Source organism: Amphiura filiformis, chromosome 19 (assembly GCF_039555335.1).
Source record: "Amphiura filiformis chromosome 19, Afil_fr2py, whole genome shotgun sequence".
Classification (NCBI taxonomy): domain Eukaryota; kingdom Metazoa; phylum Echinodermata; class Ophiuroidea; order Amphilepidida; family Amphiuridae; genus Amphiura; species Amphiura filiformis.
This window is the reverse complement of record NC_092646.1, coordinates 3,882,999-3,903,662: the sequence shown is the minus strand read 5'-3', so window position 1 is coordinate 3,903,662 and position 20,664 is coordinate 3,882,999. Positions and strand designations below refer to the sequence as shown.

Genomic DNA, 20,664 nt, shown 5'->3' with positions numbered 1-20,664 from the left:
CTCGATTTGTTTGCGATAATTTAGACCATATCAATGTATGAGTTTTACGGTATGCAGACACAATAAAGATTTTAATACTATGTCCCTATACTGTTTTCAGGTTTGCATACCGTGCATTTTTCTATTTATGTCAAGTTTTGGAATCTAATTTGTGAAGAAAAGGTCTGAATACCGTGGTTCTCTATTCAATAAGCCAATTATTGTTGCATAAAACAAGTGGATTAGTTTAAAACACTTTTTATTCATTTATAAAGAATCTCTAGTACAAAAGTGCACGTTGAATTACAACGCCTCAATAGCTCAGTGGATAAGGCGACTGGCAGTTAACGGAAGGGCTTGGGTTCAATTCCCGGCCTTTTTTTAAATTTTTTTTGTTTTAATTTGCTTTTGCCAATGAATAAAAATTAAATTAAATGCTTCGTTTTGTACTGAACATTTGATTTTAATTTTTCTTTCTACAGACTTACAATAAGAACAATATAGCTATAAAACCTGCAAAATATACTACACATGTTGACTATCTACTGAAGACGAAATAATGATTTTCTATGTGTTTTGTATATTTTTTAACTACAAAAAACATTTATTTCAGGTTTTCATGTTCTGTTTCTAAGATTATACTTTCATGAATTACATTTATGATATTTCATTTACATGTAAAGGGTAAAATGAACATTTCTTGGACGTACAACACTTATAATGCAATATATGACGTTATATGAGCTACTTTAGTTGAATTGCATGAACTTCAAATTAAAGGCTGCATGTACATGAATTGACCGCTCCTTACACTAGTGACACTAAAACAATTTTGGTTTTGTCATTGAGGAAAAGACAATAAATTTTTTTATTTTGATGTAAAATATCAAGAAAAAAAAAAAAAAAAAAAAAAAACTATAGCTATAAAACACGTGTCATTATGTAATTTCGGGTAGCCTTAGAGACATGTATTTGAAAAGTTGAAAAAAATCATCTAATTTTGGTTTTTGGCCATAAAATAAAAAGTAAATAAGATATGGACCTGCAATTTGGAGGCTAAGCAGCTCTTATCATTATCCTTTACCACAAAAAGTAACAATAGCTAATCCGTCATATTTAGGGACTGGTCACTAAAATTCCTAATATCCTATTTTTGGCCCTGTCTAGAAACACAATTGATCACTTTAAATGCCAAAAAATAAGTCTACAAACTTGTAAAACATTATTTAGATCAACAAAAATCTGAAATCTATTCTGTATAAATAAATACTAAGGAAAAATAAAATATCGGGATCAAAAAAAAAAAGCGACCATGCAGGATTCGAACCCACGCTGTCAAATCTGCTCGTTTAACTGGTACGCGCTCTATCAATGGAGCTATTTAATGTTACTCGATTTGTTTGCGATAATTTAGACCATATCAATGTATGAGTTTTACGGTATGCAGACACAATAAAGATTTTAATACTATGTCCCTATACTGTTTTCAGGTTTGCATACCGTGCATTTTTCTATTTATGTCAAGTTTTGGAATCTAATTTGTGAAGAAAAGGTCTGAATACCGTGGTTCTCTATTCAATAAGCCAATTATTGTTGCATAAAACAAGTGGATTAGTTTAAAACACTTTTTATTCATTTATAAAGAATCTCTAGTACAAAAGTGCACGTTGAATTACAACGCCTCAATAGCTCAGTGGATAAGGCGACAGGCAGTTAACGGAAGGGCTTGGGTTCAATTCCCGGCCTTTTTTAAAATTTCTTTTGTTTTAATTTGCTTTTGCCAATGAATAAAAATTAAATTAAATGCTTCGTTTTTGTACTGAACATTTGATTTTAATTTTTCTTTCTACAGACTTACAATAAGAACAATATAGCTATAAAACCTGCAAAATATACTACACATGTTGACTATCTACTGAAGACGAAATAATGATTTTCTATGTGTTTTGTATATTTTTTAACTTCAAAAAACATTTATTTCAGGTTTTCATGTTCTGTTTCTAAGATTATACTTTCATGAATTACATTTATGATATTTCATTTACATGTAAAGGGTAAAATGAACATTTCTTGGACGTACAACACTTATAATGCAATATATGACGTTATATGAGCTACTTTAGTTGAATTGCATGAACTTCAAATTAAAGGCTGCATGTACATGAATTGACCGCTCCCTTACACTAGTGACACTAAAACAATTTTGGTTTTGTCATTGAGGAAAAGACAATAATTTTTTTTATTTTGATGTAAATTTTCATGTAAATCGGACAAAGAATAAAAAAACTATAGCTATAAAACACGTGTCATTATGTAATTTCGGGTAGCCATAGAGACAACCCTGGACAAAAGGGTTGGAATGACATTGGTACGGTATTGCAAAGGTGCCCCCGTGCCCCCCGATCAATGTTGAATCCTGACATTTTGTTCATGTGCGCTCAGTAGTACCCAACATTGATTGGTGGGGCAGGGGAGGTATTGGGGTGAGGGTAATGTTTAGACTTGACACTCAAGAAAGTGCCATTTCATCACTCTAGAAATAACGAAAATATGGCCATTACAAGGTGCACATTCTATTTTTCATTCCAACCTATTTTGTCTAGCATTGTAGTTGAAATTACTAATGAAACCCAGCATTCCTATTTAAAGGCTTTTCTTGTTTGCTGTTTTCTTGATTAAATCTTGCTTGTAAATAATCAAAAATGCTTGAAGGGTGCCTTCTTTTACTCCATCCATGATACCATGATGGTCACACATCTGAAAAAAAAACCCACAAAATTAAAATCAGACGTTACTGCAACTAAGGGGTCACACCACTAAATCAAGTTCCTATTCTTTTATGTGTTACGAGGTATATAAGAAATCGTCATTTTCTGATGGTTAGAACGTGCTAGGGCATTCAAAACAAAAATATTATAAAAGATATTGATATATTCTACCCTAAAACCACCATTATTTTAGTAGTTGAGTGGCTCGATTTTTAGCAGTGGTGCATTGAACATGATGTAAACCATACCAAAACCTACATCTCAGCGCCTCTATGCTGTGACGTCATTTGGTGCATGGAACTAAAAAATCTTCCTAAAATGTCAGAATTGTAATATTTTTTATTATTTTATGTTTGGATGATAAGAAAAACATCCAAAGAGCACAACTATCACCAAAAAATAGGCACATCAGCTTTCATTTTTAAACTTTTTTCCATTAAAATGCACCTGGTATGGTCAGCGAATAAAAACACTGGTTGTTATTTCTGCAGTCAGATAGGGTTGAAACTGATTTAGTGGTGTGATCTCTTAAGGGAGCAAAAATTGTTTAAAAAGATCATTTTACATGATATTCAGTCTTTCTTAGCATATCTTGACCAATTAAAAGTGAAATAATTCAAGTTTAAATATAACTCTGAGTCAAATTAATGCAGTATGTGCACTGCTAATCATGCGCTATCTACTGAAGATAGCAACATTAAGATATGATAATCAGGCAGGGCCTAAGTTTTTGCTTCTCAACCTTTCAGATGTTTTTAATTTAGTCACAGGACGCATGTTAAAGTTGAGACAAATGTTTATATATCCAGATCTATTGTCAAGTAGGCAATACCATGTAGTTGAAATTACTAATGAAACCCAGCATCCCTATTTAAAGGCTTTTCTTGTTTGCTGTTTTCTTGATTAATCTTGCTTGTAAATAGTCAAAATGCTTGAATGGTGCCTTCTTTTACTCCATCCATGATACCATGATGGTCACACATCTGAAAAAAAGACCCCCACAAAATTAAAATCAGACGTTACTGCAACTGCCACGTCTAACCGAACTCGGTCATAAGGGGTCACACCACTAAATCAAGTTCCTATTCTTTTATGTGTTACGAGGTACATAAGAAATCGTCATTTTCTCATGGTTAGAACGTGCTAGGGTATTCAAAACAAAAATATTATAAAAGATTGTGATATATTCTACCCTAAAACCACCATTATTTTGGTAGTTGAATGGCTCGATTTTTAGCAGTGGTGCATTGAACATGATGTAAACCATACCAAAACCTACATCTCAGCGCCTCTATGCTGTGACGTAATTTTTTGCATGGAACTAAAAAATCTTCCTAAAATGTCAGAATTGTAATATTTTTTATTATTTTATGTTTGGATGATAAGAAAAACATCCAAAGAGCACAACTATCACCAAAAAATAGGCACATCAGCCTTCATTTTAAACTTTTTTTCCCATTAAAATGCACCTGGTATGGTCAGCGAATAAAAACACTGGTTGTTATTTCTGCAGTCAGATAGGGTTGAAACTGATTTAGTTTTGTGATCTCTTAAGGGAGCAAAAAAACCACTTTACATGATATTCAGTCTTTCTTAGCATATCTTGACCAATTAAAAGTGAAATAATCCAAGTTTAAATATAATTCTGAGTCAAATTAATGCAGTATGTGCATTGCTAATCATGCGCTATCTACTGAAGATAGCAACATTAAGATATGATAATCAGTCAGGGCCTAAGCTTTTGCTTCTCAACCTTTCAGATGTTTTTAATTTAGTCACAAGACGCATGTAAAAGTTGAGACAAATGTTTATATTGTGATGTACCCTGTATAATTGTATGTCATTAAATAGGGAAGTTACCTTTCTAATCATGCAATACTGCGACTCCCATCAATATTGTTTCTTTGTAACCCTGCGGGGCAACCTTGAACAATATTGTTTTGAGCAATATTGTTTTTTACCAAAGATGGAAACAAAATTGTCTGTGTTGCCTGATATACAATAAAATTACCAGCATATATTACCTAAATAAGACCTTTGTGGCATATGTAATGTACACATTATCGTGTTTTTTTCTTCAGAATTCTATATATAAATCATATAATGGTAGGTGTAATAATAAAGTGATTGTGTTTCTATAGTAACAAAAGAAGTTACCTGCAGAATCTATCATTAGTAATGCTTGAATTGAGTTCGTTTGGTCTTAATTATAATTATGATGATTACCTATTAGACTTCCATGTAACAAAGTAATAACAATAATGAATGTTGCCAAATCTCCATGGTAACAATAATCGTACCGTCAGGTGGAAGAGGTTTGCTTGAGCTATTAAATCATAATAGAAGCACTACGAATTAGTATAACATCAAATTCGTATTTGACTTTACGTATGGTACGTTGCGGCTGATACAGAGAATGAACAATAGATGGTTTTGCACGAAAGGGACCAAACCTCGAGTACATCAAGATAAGAAAGAAGGAGGTAAGAAAGAAAAATAAGTGATGTGAAACAGTGGTATATCCCAGCAAACACGAAACGTTTTCGACATCATTCGCAAAAAGTTATAAAAAGGTTGTCAGAAGACGTTTAAATGTCGGGTTATATAAAGGGTATATTAAGGGTATAAAACGTTTTCTTCATAGCATTAAAACACATTTTTTGATAATCTACTGCCCAGCACAGACAAAATGTTTTACAGAAAACGTTTGAATATTAGGTTTTATAAAGGGTATAAAAACGTGTTAATAACATTCCAAAAACATTTTTGAAAACTTGATACAAAACATTTTATACAGAATGTTATTTTGGGGTTGAAAAAATATTTTGCGAAAAATGTTTGCCCAAAATATTTGCAATAACGTTTTAAAAACGTTTTCATGACCTTTATATAACCCGACATTTAAATGGTATTAAAACGTTTTGTAAAACACATGTTAAGAACATTTCTGTATTTGCTGGGTGCAAATATTTTAACATAATGTTATTTAGGTGTTGACAAAATATTTAACAAAAAATGTTTGCAAAAATAGTTTACCATAACATTTTGAACACATTTTAAAAATATTGTTGTAGTGTGTTTTCATACAAAACGTTTTAAAACATTTTCATGACCTTTACATAACCCGACATTTTAATGTTATTAAAACGTTTTTACGTAAACTAAAAGCCAAAATATAACTTATTTAAAACGTTTTAAAAAAGTTTTTGTGTTTGCTGGGTAGTCAGCTTTTCGTGACCAGGTGTTACAAAATTGTAAATGCATCGACGGCCTAAAGATTTCAACACTTTTGTTTTGTTCTAGTGAGCCAAATTGAAGTAAATTCGGTTTTAAACAGACCATCAATCAGGTAATTATTTTAGTTGTATGTAGCACATAGCTCACAAGCTCTGTGTTGTACTCTGATACCTATGATGGTCCAAGATCGGTGCTCGCTCCGCTCGCTATTCGAGAAGCGTCGCGGTTTGTGAACGGGGCTAGTTCTGTTTGTACGTGACAAATGTACCGAGCTAAAAAAAGAAATATTTCCCTTTGTTTCATATTGTCTTGGAAACTCTTTAACTGCCCATATCTTTTGAACTGGTTGTCCAAATTCAATGGGGTTTCTGCAAAATATAGTGGTTTACAATCCCAACTATAAATTCTGCTTGATCACACAACAAAAATGATGTATGTGACGTCCTAAATTTGGTTGCCAAGTTCTAGTGTAAGCTGATGGATTTTCCCTTGTTGATTTACAGTACGGACATTATGAGCTCGGAAAAGTGTGATAATCCCTTGGGAATGAAAGACAGAAACGTTTATGCTGGTTTCATACTTTCCTGCCGCTTGCCGCTTTGAAGATGATTTTACTTCACTGCGCAATCTCACCAAAAACGCTAGCGGTGACCAGCGGCAAGCCGATATATCGATCACTCCACCGCTTTACCGCGGCGGCAGCACCGCTGGAAGTTGAATTCAAGTCAACTCGGAGCGGTGCCGCTCTGACGTATGAGAACAAAATACAATTTTGGAGCGGTGCTGAGCGGCAAGAGTGGCTTTCAGAGTCATACCGCTGTCGCTCAGCGGTGTGCCGCTCCGCTTGCAGAAAAGTACGAGCGGCATGATGAAGCGTCATGCCGCTCAGCGGCAAGCGGCTGAAAGTATGAAACCGGCATTAGGCGATTTTGTTTCTTTTAAGGTGGGTCAGAGGGGAGCATGACTTATCGATGTACAAGAAATGAGACAACTACAGTTGACACACAACAAGCAATGATAAAGGAGATATAAAGGCTTGATACAAAGGGCGTGCGTGTGTGTGGGTGTGTGGGGGTGCGTGTGTGTGCATGATTTTTCTTGAGAGGGGAAACGCCCGAAACTTTCGTTTTTATATATTATTCTTATTCAATGGGTGCGTCTAGTAAAGAATTCACGTAATTTGATTGGTTTTCTGGTGTATAATATCTCACAATAGTTGATAGTGATATTAGTCAGGGCACGAGCCGCCACGCAACGGCGGCACGCTTGTTGCGCCTCAATGATCGCGCGATAATGCATTCGCGTAATACATGTGCGAGAACTAAGAACGCGATTCGGCGGCTAAGATGTTCGTGATGGTTTCGTTCATTTAAAACAACGGGGATGTCCTCACAAAAGTAACTTTATTTTTTTCTGAAAAAGGCAGTTTTTCTCGCAAAAATTACATTAAAACTGAATAAGAATGAGAATAAATGATATGATTTTGTCTTTTGCCTATCCAATGCGCCGGCATCCACTACTCAAAATATTGGCCAGCCCATCCATTATGACACGATATTGGATAGGCAAAAGACAAAATCCTTTCATTTATTCTCTAATTGGCTGTAACTCAAGAACCGCAAGACATATGGAAATAAAAATGTAATTATTGGCTTCCTCGACTCATTTTCTATAAGAGCAATGCATTACTAAGTAATATAAAAAATACATACACTGCAGGTCCATTCTCCGTTAAAGCGTCCAAGTTTGGTCTCAGGAATGACAAAATGCCAACCACAAAGAATTCATAAAATTCATTCAGAATCGTAAACTTTAATAGTTTAAGAACACAAAACAATGCATGGGTGATTTTTCAACGATATTTCATTTTTAAGCAATATTACTTGTACGTATTGGGGGTAACGTATCAGTGGTAACGTATCTGTGAAACCCTTTCCCATCTTTGTCTTAATCGTGCAAGTGTAAAAACTGACCGACTTAATACCCATACTTGATCAGTCATCACCCAATGTACTAAAGTCTGGTATGGTATTTGGCTTCATTTATCACAGCGTTTTTTCCGAGGAGAGTAGAATTTAGGTAACGTATCTGTGAAGGCATGAACGTAACGTGAGGACTTTTGCCATTAATAGACCTGATTTTTTTACTTTGAAACCATTGTGTTTTGTTCCATATATATAATATAACTATGGAGCCTGCTTGATCCATCACATATGAGAACATTCATCTAGCCAATTATTTTCACAGATTGTTATCCATTAGAAATATGGTAACGTATCTGTGAACAATATTGGCGACATAGTCTGAAAGACCTGTTGGAAAAATTTAATAATCTGTGTTGTGATGATGTATACTTTATAATTAGGGCATGATACCAGCTAATGAAAAGTACCTATAATCCATTATGTGCGTGCATGTTTAGAGAGCAGGGACACGTTACACTGAACACACCTTGGCTGGCGACATGGAGGAAAACAATGGACATGCATAATCAGCTTTATTGTTTTATACTTTCTAGGCATGTTACAACCTCTAGCCTCACACATTTTAAAAAGCAACTCCTAAGTATAAGTTATATTATTAAAAGTTTTTTCTTTCTGAAGAAACAAGTCTGAATACGACTTGACACTATGGGCGACACATATTTGGCATTTTGAACACTTTATCGGAGAATGTGCCTGCAGTATTTTTAGTCAAATGAAAAAAACTGGAAAAATATGGCATCTGCCATGTCATCGTCTTAAGGCGTGTCAGAGTAGTCATGGTCGCTGAACTAAAAAAAAAGATTTTAATGTGCACGGAATACAAAACATGCACTTTCAAAAATTGCTTAAAGGGGGTACTACACCCCTAGATAAAAATGTGTCTATTTTTGCATTTTTCTCAAAAACTAATAACACACTGGTAACAAAAGTTATGTATATTATAGGGGCAAGGAATCCAATTACTACACTGGAATTTCAGTGACCCAAGACAAGCAGTTTGTTATTTATGATAAGAAATAAGGTACCGCTAGGATGTACCTCATTTCCTATCATATATTTTTGAATCAACAGCGGGAACTATTCTTGGTGGTTATTCAATGGAGCTCAATGGATTTTTCAACCGCAAACTTCTCACATAGCACTATAACATGATTAGTCGTTTGGATTTAAGTACCAGCATTCAGCAGTTGGGGAAAAAAAATCAGCATAGTTGAATGAAATACTTAATTGTTAGTAGTTAATGGCATTATGTCAAAGTCTGGCTAACTTTGCGACTAATTTATGAGACATTGCACTGTTTCACTGTTTGATGAACTCCAATAATAAACTAAAGGTTAGATCTGCACAATAATTATTTGTGAACAAAAATATTTACGGAAATGATTGTGCTCCTGGAGAACAAAACTATGGTAAAGAGCTCCAGAATTACTCCAATAATTACATAAACAACTGAATAATGCACCAACTGCCTGCCAAGATTATAATACAGGACATTGATATGATACAGGGTCTTTGAAAGAGCTGTGCAGTCAGAAAATTTAATATATAATGGCACAACAAAAATGATCAGAATAGAGTATGATGTTGCGTGGTATTAAGGGGGTACTACACCCTCGATAAATTTGTGTCTATTTTTGCATTTTTCTCTAATAACACAGTGATAACAAAAGTTTTTAGGGCAAGGAATCCAATTACTACACTGGAATTTCAGTGACCCAAGACAAGCGGTTTGTTATTTATGATAAGAAATAAGGTACCACTAGGATGTACCTCGTTTCCTATCATATACTAAACCGCTTGTCTTGAGTCACTGAAATTTCAGTGTAGTAATTGGATTCCTTGCCCCAATAATATACATATACATAACTTTTGTTACCAGTGTGTTATTATTTTTGAGAAAAATGCAAAAATAGTCACAAATTTGGTGTGTAGTACCCCCTTAATGTACTTTGGTTCTTGAGATATGTATCGCTTCATGACGATCTTTCGTTTCGACACTCTTTACATCATAACTCAAGAACCCCTAAAAGTGTAACTGTAATATTATTATTCGTCAAGCTCGCTTCAAAATCCCCACAGCAAGTTTCTCCAGAGGTTGTTACCGTCCAGAATACCATGTTGTGACCAATTCACGACAGCTAAATACCCCAGGCTAACTACTCTAACAGGCCTTAAAGAAAGAGCAAATTATCTTGATGCTACACACAAATATAATTACCATGATTACCACTCAAGTCGATTGAAGGTTGAATGTTAAACAAAAAACAATAAAACAAAACAAAAAAACAACGCATTTGTTCTGGCTCACGACGCGAAACTCCATTTTTCTTTAATTAACTTGAAATTTACAAAAATGACAATTACAGTAGTGTTTGTGCTGTTGTGGCTTCAAGGCATTGTGATTAATGAATTCATAATCATTGAGAACTTCACACAGATTGTGTTACGCTAATGGGTGAACCGGCAATGCCACACAGGCCTACGTATCTAGAACAGAATTATCTAATTCTGTGAGCAAAACACATTTTACAGGAATATTTGTTGACATTTTCATCAAACTAGTCCAAAAACATTAGACTTGTGCATTTCGATATTTATGTGATTTCTGGCCCTGTGATTGGTTGATTTAAGTCTACCGCGAATTTGGTGGACGTCCAAGACTCAGTGCATCTAGAATTCGAGAACAGTCGGGGACTGCAGCACCTTGAACGGTCGAGTTTGCATCTTGATCTTGGAAGGCCAAGGTTAGGCGATTAATTGTATGCCATCATATTATGATACTGCAGTGAGTATTGCTAACCATCACGGGACTAACAAAACCAGTGTTTATTTGTTTTTGCAATACAGTGTGAAAATGTGGATATCGTGGGGACCTTGCTTTGGGTGTCCTTGGCGCCAAGCAATTATTCTTCTCCAGATACTATACCTACTGCCTGGTAAGTTTTTAGTGCTATCTGTGGTCTATACAGGCCTTCCCATACAGGCCTCCTTACTACTCAGTTAATCTTCTCCAGATAGTATACCTACTACCTGGTAAGTTGTTAGTGCTATCTGTGGTCTATACAGGCCTTCCCATACAGGCCTCCTCAAACATTTCAAAAGCAACAAAATAATGTAAGAGATGTTCCAATAGACATGACGAGCTTTTACACCGTCCGTGCAAGCCCTATGGAAGACATAGGTTTAACACAGTGGTCTATACAGGCCTCCTTAATACCCCTTAATACTCAGTTCTCCAGATACTATACCTACTGCTACTGTGGTCTATACAGGCTTTCCCATACAGGCCTCCTTACTACTCAGTTAATATTATCCAGAATCTTCCTGGTAAGTTATTAAAAGTAATCAAACATGTCAAAAGCAACAAAATAATGTAAGAGATGTTCCTATAGACATGACGAGCTTTTACACGTCAACAATATTGAAAGACCATCCGTGCAACCCCTATGGAAGACATGACCTAAAATCTTTTAAAAAGTGGTAATTTAAAATGGGGTTACCCTGGATGGCTAACTCCATCTGAAATCCACAGATTTACAGATGACGTCCTGCTGGGAACTGAAGAAAGTGATCCGTGAACTGATGAATAAGGACGGGGAACATGGAAAGTAGAAGTTTATGAACATCAATAAGACAGCATGATTACCTTATACACTATTACTTCTCATGAACAAATCAAAGGAAAAGTAGACAGTGTAAAATATACTTGGGCAAAAAGATTTTCTTGGAAAATAAACAGCAAAAAGAAAAGGATCCAGCTGGCATGGGATATCCCACTGGGTACTACCTACCGACCTAACATTGCCTCTGATTTGTCAATTACATGATTTCTTCACTTTAATCACCAATCAGAATGGAGCTTTGGAAATAATTCACCCCAATTTTTTGTGTGGTGAAATTATTCTAACAGTGTTGCTGATTGGGCCAATTGATAATGAAAACTTCTTTTTGGCCAATCGGCAGGTAGTTCTCATGGGGTCATCTTCAGACATCGTGATGCGGACCTTCCGCTAACAAATAAAAAACAAATAATTATAGCGCTGTCCTAAAAGTCACCGGCACTTGTTGAAGTCCGTTTGTTTAAAGATATATATAATTGTAACACATTGGGTGGGTAATTTTGTAAACTGTTCTTTCTGTTATCATACATCCATCAGTTACTTTCATTTTTCCATAGAACTTGTTCGAGCTCACCCCTGTTACGTAGGACAAGAAAAGGACCGTAATAACGTATTGCGTTGGGTTTTACCGTATGCTGAACCTTGTCGATGCACAAGTGTACAGTTTGGGGGTTCAAACTACTTAACATCGCCTAAACGAGCCTTTGCTCTCACCTACCTTGATAAGGCGTTGCTAAGCAAGGATGTTACGGAAATAAGGCGTCATTATGGAATACAATGCTCAGGTAATTACATGAAAAAATCAGAATCTCAAATAAGTAGATAAGTTTCCTCGACGGGAATTCATAACGTACGCTGTCTAGCTTTCGTCAGATATCGATATGTCTCTGAATTTATCGGGACTATAAAGGAAGTCAGTCCTAATGAAATCAAAGACACATCTGACGCCGTCCTGATGCAGACAGACATATCTGACGAAAGCTTGACCTCTCACACAGAGCGTATATCAAGTAATCACCTGGTGGTCTTGGTATGGCGGCGCTCTCGGGCTATGGGTGACGTGCGCATTAAATTAATTGCCTTGAGTGTTGGTCGGATAGGGAACCTATAGACTTCTGAGATGGATGTAGTCATTCCTCCAAAAGGTATGGCAAGATCATCAAATTTGATGATATCATCTGGTCTTGTGACATAGACCTCGGATCACAGTAACAACAATGACATCTGGGGTCTTTACCGCTCAACGAATTCATGATATAAGTAAAATAATTTTGGCAGCGTCGCACGTCAAGTCTAAATTGCTCGGTTTCATAATCATGTGTGTTTTTAAAAATACTATTGAATAGTTGATGCTACGGGACCATCTATAACCCAACAAGACGACATAATCGTGAGAGTAAGCCCTGCGATGAATGGTTCATATGTATATTGGAATGAATCTACAGCTACAGACAATTCTGGCTCTAAAACACATTCCCCGGGATCGTTCTTTGCGGTTGGAATCAACCATGTCACCTATACATTTGTAGATCAGTTCGGCAACAAAGCCCAGATGACATTCATCGTAGAAGTTATCATCGAGAGTACGTATGTATTTCTTGTTTATGGCAATATTTCTTTTCTTAGTCGTCTCCGCAATAAAACAGATCCACTAAAACTGATTTAGTCCAACCAGTCAAGTTAGCTCAATCGGTAAAGCGTTCGACTATGGTGCGAGAGGTTGCGGGTTCGAACCCTAGCGGTGGTTTAGTAAGCTCTCGTGAAAAAATGGAGTTTGCTTGAAATTCTCTTGGACAAGGAACTTGCGGCTAATAATTATAGTCTCCTTGTAAGGCAATAGAAACAAATAAGTTCGATCTGTCGATCGACCATCGATGCTTGTTCGATCCTTACTATTTAGGAACATATTATTATAATAAATAATAAATTTTGGATTTATAAAGCGCCTTTCTCCAGATCTTAGAGGACTCAAAGCGCTGTAATTTCGCTGCAATGGTGAATCATCACAATCAGATCGCATCAACTAGGTTGCTGCCGAACGGCGCACACCTATCCGCATTTAGATTGTAACATCCACCAATTATCTGTGCAGCTCCACAAATTCACAAGTTTTTGATAACCAAACAACTAATCACCGATTTTTGCGATACAGGAGGAAACCGGAGATCCCGGAGAAAACCTGCGAGAGCGAGCATGGAATCGGGATAAACCAAGTGCATATGAGTCCTTGGGCCGCGCCGGGCTTGAACCCGGGACCTCAGTGGTGCAAAGCGAGGGAATTCCCGCTTCGCTAACTCGCCCTCCCTATTACACAGTGCCGTCTCCAGAGCATGCTCCTTATCAAGATCTAGGTTGGTTAGATCACACGTATATTGCGTATATTCGTGAGATTAATGAAAGTACTATATTTTTTATGCAGGTAATTGCGGTGCTGCACTAGGGATGGAAAGTGGAAGGATAAAGGACAACCAAATAACTGCTTCAAGTTCATATGAGGGATGGTCCTATGGGCCTGAAAATGCACGATTGAATAAGACAAGAGTAACAGGCAGCAGTATAGGGGGATGGTGTGCCTTGAGGAATAACGATGATCAATGGATCCAGGTGAACCTTATGGTTTCCACAACTGTAAGAGGAATTATAACACAGGGAAGGGAAGATAAGGACCAATGGGTGACGGAGTACAAAGTTCAGTCCAGCAGCGACGGGGATTCCTGGACTTGGATTGGTGTGCACGCGAGTGATGCGACTACTATCAATGCATTGGTAAGTTAGTTTGCGCCAAAACGTTCTCATTCAACAAAAGCTTTCTTTCTTTCTTTTCTTTCTTTCTTTCTTTCTTTCTTTCTTTCTTTCTTTCTTTCTTTCTTTCTTTCTTTCTTTCTTTCTTTCTTTCTTTCTTTCTTTCTTTCTTTCTTTCTTTCTTTCTTTTTCTTTCTTTCTTTCTTTTTTTCTTTCTTTCTTTCTTTCTTTCTTTCTTTCTTTCTTTCTTTCTTTCTTTCTTTCTTTCCTTAATGGAGGACTACAAAAGCAGTTTTGGTGTTGTATGCGAATTATGCCATTGGAATTGAGTGACATAATTTTAAAAAAATAGTTTGTACCTTGCATATCTTTGATATTTTATGAAGGTTTTCATCGGAAACTCCAATCGAAGTACCCCGGTAACAAATTATTTTACGAACTCTGTTGAGGCTAAATTTGTTAGAATACGACCAACTGCATGGATATCTCGTATTTGCCTACGATTTGAACTGCTTGGATATGAAGGTAAACGTTAAAGCCATATTATAACATTTCCATAAGAAATAGAATTGTATTTGTTTGGTATTAAATGTTAGTTTTAACTGTCAGATATGTCCTCTTTTATTTTGGCCCCAAGACGAGGCAATACAAAGAAAATCGCTATTAATACCAGTGCATATATGTCGCCAATGCGAGCCACTCATTCGAACATGAGTCGTGTCGGCTCTTTTGATATGTCACGACTGCCCGCACGCCATGTGTTATGCACATCGTGTATGCGTTTGATTAATATTTCCATCGTAATAATAAAACCACGGTTCCTGCATAACAATCGTGTAAACACAGAATTTTGAAAAATATTAAGGGAACGGCAAAAAAGTAAATGTGGCTTATTTGGAGCGGCAAAAGAGTAAAAGGGGTCTTTTGGAGCTACGAACAGTCTAAATCAAGGGTCATTCTTGACCTTCTGGTTGAAAAGCGCCTGGAAAAAATACAGAAATGTGAGATATGTGCAATTTAAGGGGGTCTTTTAGAGCTAAAACTATCAAAATTAAGCGTCTTTCGAAGCTCTATTTTGATCAAATTTAGGGGGTCTTTCGGAGATGCAAATCCAAAAAAGGGGGGTAATTCCAGGGAGCATACCCGACTGGTCATTTATATTAAGTGCCCCGGGGGCCTAATACCAATTAATTCCGTGTATATTGTTTCATATACAGGGTGTCTCAATAAAAATAGGCCCTATGAAAAGTAGTGCATAACTTAAAATATCGGCAGTAAAATAATAATTTTCTTAAAGATTCAAAACCCATGAAATGTCTGCTTAACAGTGGTGCAAAAATGATCCAAATCCGTTCACGCATCACTGAGATAATTAAGTTTGTACAAATAGACACATTTTTGGAACTTTCCAATGGGGTAATACACATTAACAATAATGTGTAGTTTATTATAAAATAAATAAAAGGAAACACCAAGTGTTGCTGAATAGGAGTTCAAAATCAATCAATCCATCTCCCAAATAATGTTTTTCACCCGTTTCTCTTTGGGTTAAGGGCTCGGATAGCAACGTTTGCACAGTATTTTTTGTGGGACCTGAGAGCACATCAGACATATCGAATTGCATTATGAATACGAGGAATGTCCTTCTGATATCAATGTTTTATTTTTTGAAATTCGCGATATAACACACATTTGATGGCAAATTATTAAAATTTGATATTTTTTGTATTTTTGATATTTAACCATGCTCGAAGTTAACTTCATAAATCTAATGATATGTACTTAGTGTATGTAGCTGGGTGAAAAGCCGACCTTCAATTGAAAATGTTAACCTTTCATATTGAAGATATCGATTTTCCCCCCAAAAGACCCAATTTTTTTCTGTTTTGTAATTTGGGAAAAAATCTTTATCTTCAATATGAAAGGTAAAAATGTTCATATGATAGACGGCCTTTCGTCGTACATATCATTACATTTATACAATTTACTTCGAGGACTGGTAAATTAAAAAAATATCAACTATTAATCATTTGCCATAAAATGGCATTATATCGCGAATTAAAAAAAAATTGATATCAGAAGGACATTCCTCGTTTTCGAAATGCAATTCGATATGTCTTTATACATTTGTAAACCAACAGTAGGGCTGAACTTTATATTGGCTGAAATATGTGATTCAAGAAAAATGAGTTCCCTCAAAATGAAATGGCCATGTATTGATGGTGATAAACAACATCAATAACAGAAACGAGGCATGGTTGCTGATCAATTATCTCTTACCTAGCAACACTGGGAGTTAAGGTTTGACACTATTTCAAACTATTGCGATTTGCTAGTTCACATCATATTGCAAATGGTAGTGAGCTTTGGAAAAAATTGCATTGATATTACAGATAGACTTTCGTAGGTCCTGTGGTTCTCGAGTTTTAAAGAGGGATGAAACAACATCACTTTTATAAAACGTACATAACTCATTAACAACAATAAATCAAGCAAGGTTTGAAAGTATGAAGTTTCACAAAACATCAAGGTGTTATTTTTCAATGATATATTATTGATTTAGATAATGAAAATCGATCTTTTTTACAGCTTCGACAAACAATACTTAGTCAACCATTAACTTCATTAATTTCTTCGATTCTAAACTACAATGCAGCCCATTATTGTTATTGTGTATTGTCCCATTGGAAAGGTCCAAAAATGAGTGTATTTGTAGTTTCCCAATTATCTCAGTGACGAGTGAACGGATTTTGATAATTCATGCACCAATCTATAGCAAACACTTCATGGATTTTGAATCTGCAAGAAAGTTTTAATTCTATTTGAGTTTCATTTCCCATATCATGTATAGGAAATCCACTTGGAATGGCGAATGGTAATATTATAGATGACCAAATAACAGCTTCCAGTGAGTACAAATCGCGATCTGTAGCATATGATGGTAGACTAAATCAAGAGAAAGCATTCGTTCAAGATGCATATCATTTGGGCTGCTGGTTAGCTGGTAAAAATGATAACAATCAATGGATTCAAGTCAATCTCATGTTGCCAAAACTTGTTACTGGGCTGGTAACGCAAGGGAGACCGGACGTCAACTATCCGCGATGGGTGACACAGTATCAAGTCCAATATGGCAACGACGGTAGAAACTGGCAGTATGTCATGCATGCAATCCGTGGAAATCCAAAGGTAAGATTTCTTACATCTAAAGGTCCATTCATACTAGGCCGCAATTGTTTGCGGTGCGGTGCGGTGCCAATTGATCGATTATTTTTGCCACAACTCAACGCAATAAAATGTATTTAACTTTATTGTGTCATGTGCCTCCCCTAAATATTGAAATGATATAAGTATTTTGTCATCAGACATTAGTTTTCACTTGTTTTAATATTTATCTCCATTGGTCTGTACATGGAATATTCTGGAAACTCAATGAAAGAATACTTTGTTTAATGGAAACATCTAGAATTATAGACATGAAGGCCACAGTAGTAAGTGGTGATTTTAGTACGGCAATCATGGTACAGCACAGTGCAAAGGTAGGTATTGTGATTGGTTTATGTTGAGGTAATGGACTATTTTTAGAATTGAAGCAATGTACCATATATGGGATGATTAAATGCTGTAATATGCCATAAATAGTTAAATTTGTTCTAAAATGGTAAGAAATGATATATTAAGCCTGGATAAGAAATTATCGGGAGAGGAGATTAAAGTTCTAAAAGGAAACTCTGTGAAATTTATGTTAGCCAATATTGGTACAAAAGTTACCATAATTGAAGTCTTCAATCTTCGGTTCGCGGTTCTTGTGTGTTGGAGAAAATAAAATACGCCAAAGGCGGTAGTAGGGCCAATGGTGCTCGATTGTGCTATCGACTCAAAGAAGCGGCAGATAGAAATATCTCCATCAACGAACTGTGGTAGTTTGCTGGACTAACATAGTGTGTTATTTGTCTGCCAAGTGGAGCAGAAAGCTTGCTCAAGAGATCTCCGAGAGAGGAGCTTATGGTCAACATAGACGACCATTTGGAGAACACTAGCATATTGCATAGCAGCTAGGATATTGAAAACATAGTCATCAGGACTTTAGACTGAGATTGTGGTACACCAGGGGTTTCCTTGGGTAGACAGAACCTTGGACATTGCCGGATCTTGGATCAAGAACTGAGACCATCAAAGGAATCTCATCAGAACCTCAGCCGATCAAGATCTCCAGGCTTAAAAAATGTAGTTAAGTAAAGATAACATAAAGATATTCTTGTAGTAATACGGTTTACGTCTACATTTGAAAAATCGCATTCTCTCTATTGCGTAGACCAAAATATCAAAAAACGCGCAGTGATTGATAGTGCGCCAGGTTCGGCCGCAACCTAGTTGATGTGATCTGATTGTGATGGTTCACCAAGACAGCGATTTGAATACTCCAAGATCTGGAAAAGACTCCATATAAATCCGAAATGTATTAGTTATTTATTATTATTTATAATATACGATCAGGGAGCTAATGCACGTATTGTAGGTTCTGGAATGAAGCTGCTCTCGTGAAGTAAACCACACAGACGACGCGGACGCATCGTTGTTAATCGGTGATAAACAACGGTGAAGCATGACGGAATCCCTAAATCAATTCTGTTCATAGACAACTCTAGCAGATCAGTGCATCATCTGGCTTATGCAAAGAGCAGACCTTACCTCTTGAAACGTCCCATACAGTAAGTGTTTCAAATGGACTTGTATTGAAGAAATGCTAAATTAATGAAATAGCGTAAAAACTCGATAGTTAGTATATGTGCTTACTATCGAGCACTTTTGAAAACATGACATTGTACCAATGTCCGACACTTTACCAACTGAGCTAATGGAGTTGAGACAGACATTTGCAGGTTTACCTGTTCGTGTATAACTATGTGTATCAATGATATGCTCAAAACCCTTTACACTTTTGTGGATGGGTCTCTTCATGTTTGCATGATTTAAAAGCGCTCGATAGTAAGCACATAATGCTAACTATCGAGTTTTTACGCTATTACAGCCCTAATGAACTTACTCAATTTCCTATATAAGAATTGATTGTTCTTGTTGCTTTTGAAGGAGTTCGCTGGAAATTCAGACTACTTCACTCCAGTTACTCGATATTTTGACTCACCAGTTGAAACTACCTATATTAGAATAATACCTACTCAATGGCATACGCGGATCAGTATGCGATTTGAAATTCTCGGATGTGACGGTATGTAAAAAATGACAAATTCGTGTTTTAGAATAATGTTATTGTTTGCGTTTAATACCAGTAACTTCAACGTCGGCAACATTCCATATCTATACGGTAACCTCCCAGCTGAAGGTTCTTTCCGTAGATTTTTGCTAGTCCGAATAAGACTTGATTTTCATAAAGTCAAAATTATTTGATACCATCAGGACATAAAATTCCCCGCATTCAGAATTCAATTTGATGTGCTCTCATGTCCCACAAAAATACTGCCGAAACGTTCATACCAGACCCCTTAACACGAACTGTCAAAATCTTTTTAACAACCTGCTAAAATTTTATTTACAGACTTTCCCAACTATCTTGGATGTTTCCATGACAACGATGATCATGCGTTGCCTAGCAATCTGTACATCTCGTCTGCGCAGACTCTTTCTAAATGCTTCAAAAACTGTCGGGCTCATGGCAAGAGATATGCTGGTGTTCAGTACGGAACACACTGTTTTTGCGGTGGAGACGGATTATCTTATGATAAATATGGGATAGCAGCATCCGAGGCAGATTGTGACGTCATCTGCTCTGGTAGCGAGTTGGAAAAGTGTGGTGGACGTCAGCGGAATAATGTATATGATTTGTGGGGTAGGTGACTTTGAAGAATTAAATAAAATGAGGTTTTGGTACGCTAATGCTCTGCTTGATAGCTATAGCCTTCAACATAAAAAGTGACAAGTTTTTTGACAAGATATTTTCTCAAAATATCATGAGCTATTTCAAGAACCACTGAACAAATACTGAAATACTGGACTTGTTTGTGTTCATTCTACGCATTTTTCATACTGATTCCAAATATGTTCATGAACATATACAATTCTGACATTTTGAATTGTTAAAGAAAATTTGAAACTTGGGTCCCGCTGAAGGGTAAGGGGATAGCAGGAAAATGACTCGTTATTTATCTTATATTAACACTTTATTCTATAATTTCTTGACATGTTATCAAACAACACCAAAAATATACAATAGAATGTATTTTGGGGATGGTTGGTAGATCAGATAGCACTTCATAGCATAGGGCCGCCAGTTCGCATCCCGCTTCGAGCATTTTTCTTTGCCCATACAGTATT

At 36.2% G+C, this 20,664-nt stretch overlaps 1 protein-coding gene across 1 annotated transcript; it reads left to right on the top strand.

The window, feature by feature from the left end:
- Positions 1–5,128: 5,128 nt before the first annotated feature.
- Positions 5,129–20,187, top strand: LOC140141692 (lactadherin-like). Its single transcript, XM_072163604.1, has 9 exons — positions 5,129–5,230; positions 10,817–10,905; positions 12,147–12,374; positions 12,936–13,172; positions 14,009–14,355; positions 14,718–14,856; positions 17,183–17,520; positions 19,423–19,561; positions 19,889–20,187. Exons 2-9 carry the CDS (start codon positions 10,824–10,826, stop codon positions 20,185–20,187), a joined length of 1,809 nt encoding a protein of 602 aa, XP_072019705.1. The 5' UTR covers positions 5,129–5,230; positions 10,817–10,823.
- Positions 20,188–20,664: the final 477 nt, after the last annotated feature.

What these genes read in the sequence shown, in the direction of transcription:
- LOC140141692 (XM_072163604.1), top strand. Translation starts at nt 10,824, where the DNA reads ATGTGGATATCGTGGGGACCTTGCTTTGGGTGTCCTTGGCGCCAAGCA. An exon ending in TTATGGAATACAATGCTCAG is followed by an intron (nt 12,375 to 12,935) that starts GTAATTACATGA and finishes ACTATTGAATAG; the next exon opens with TTGATGCTACGGGACCATCT. An exon ending in TGAACTGCTTGGATATGAAG is followed by an intron (nt 14,857 to 17,182) that starts GTAAACGTTAAA and finishes TATCATGTATAG; the next exon opens with GAAATCCACTTGGAATGGCG.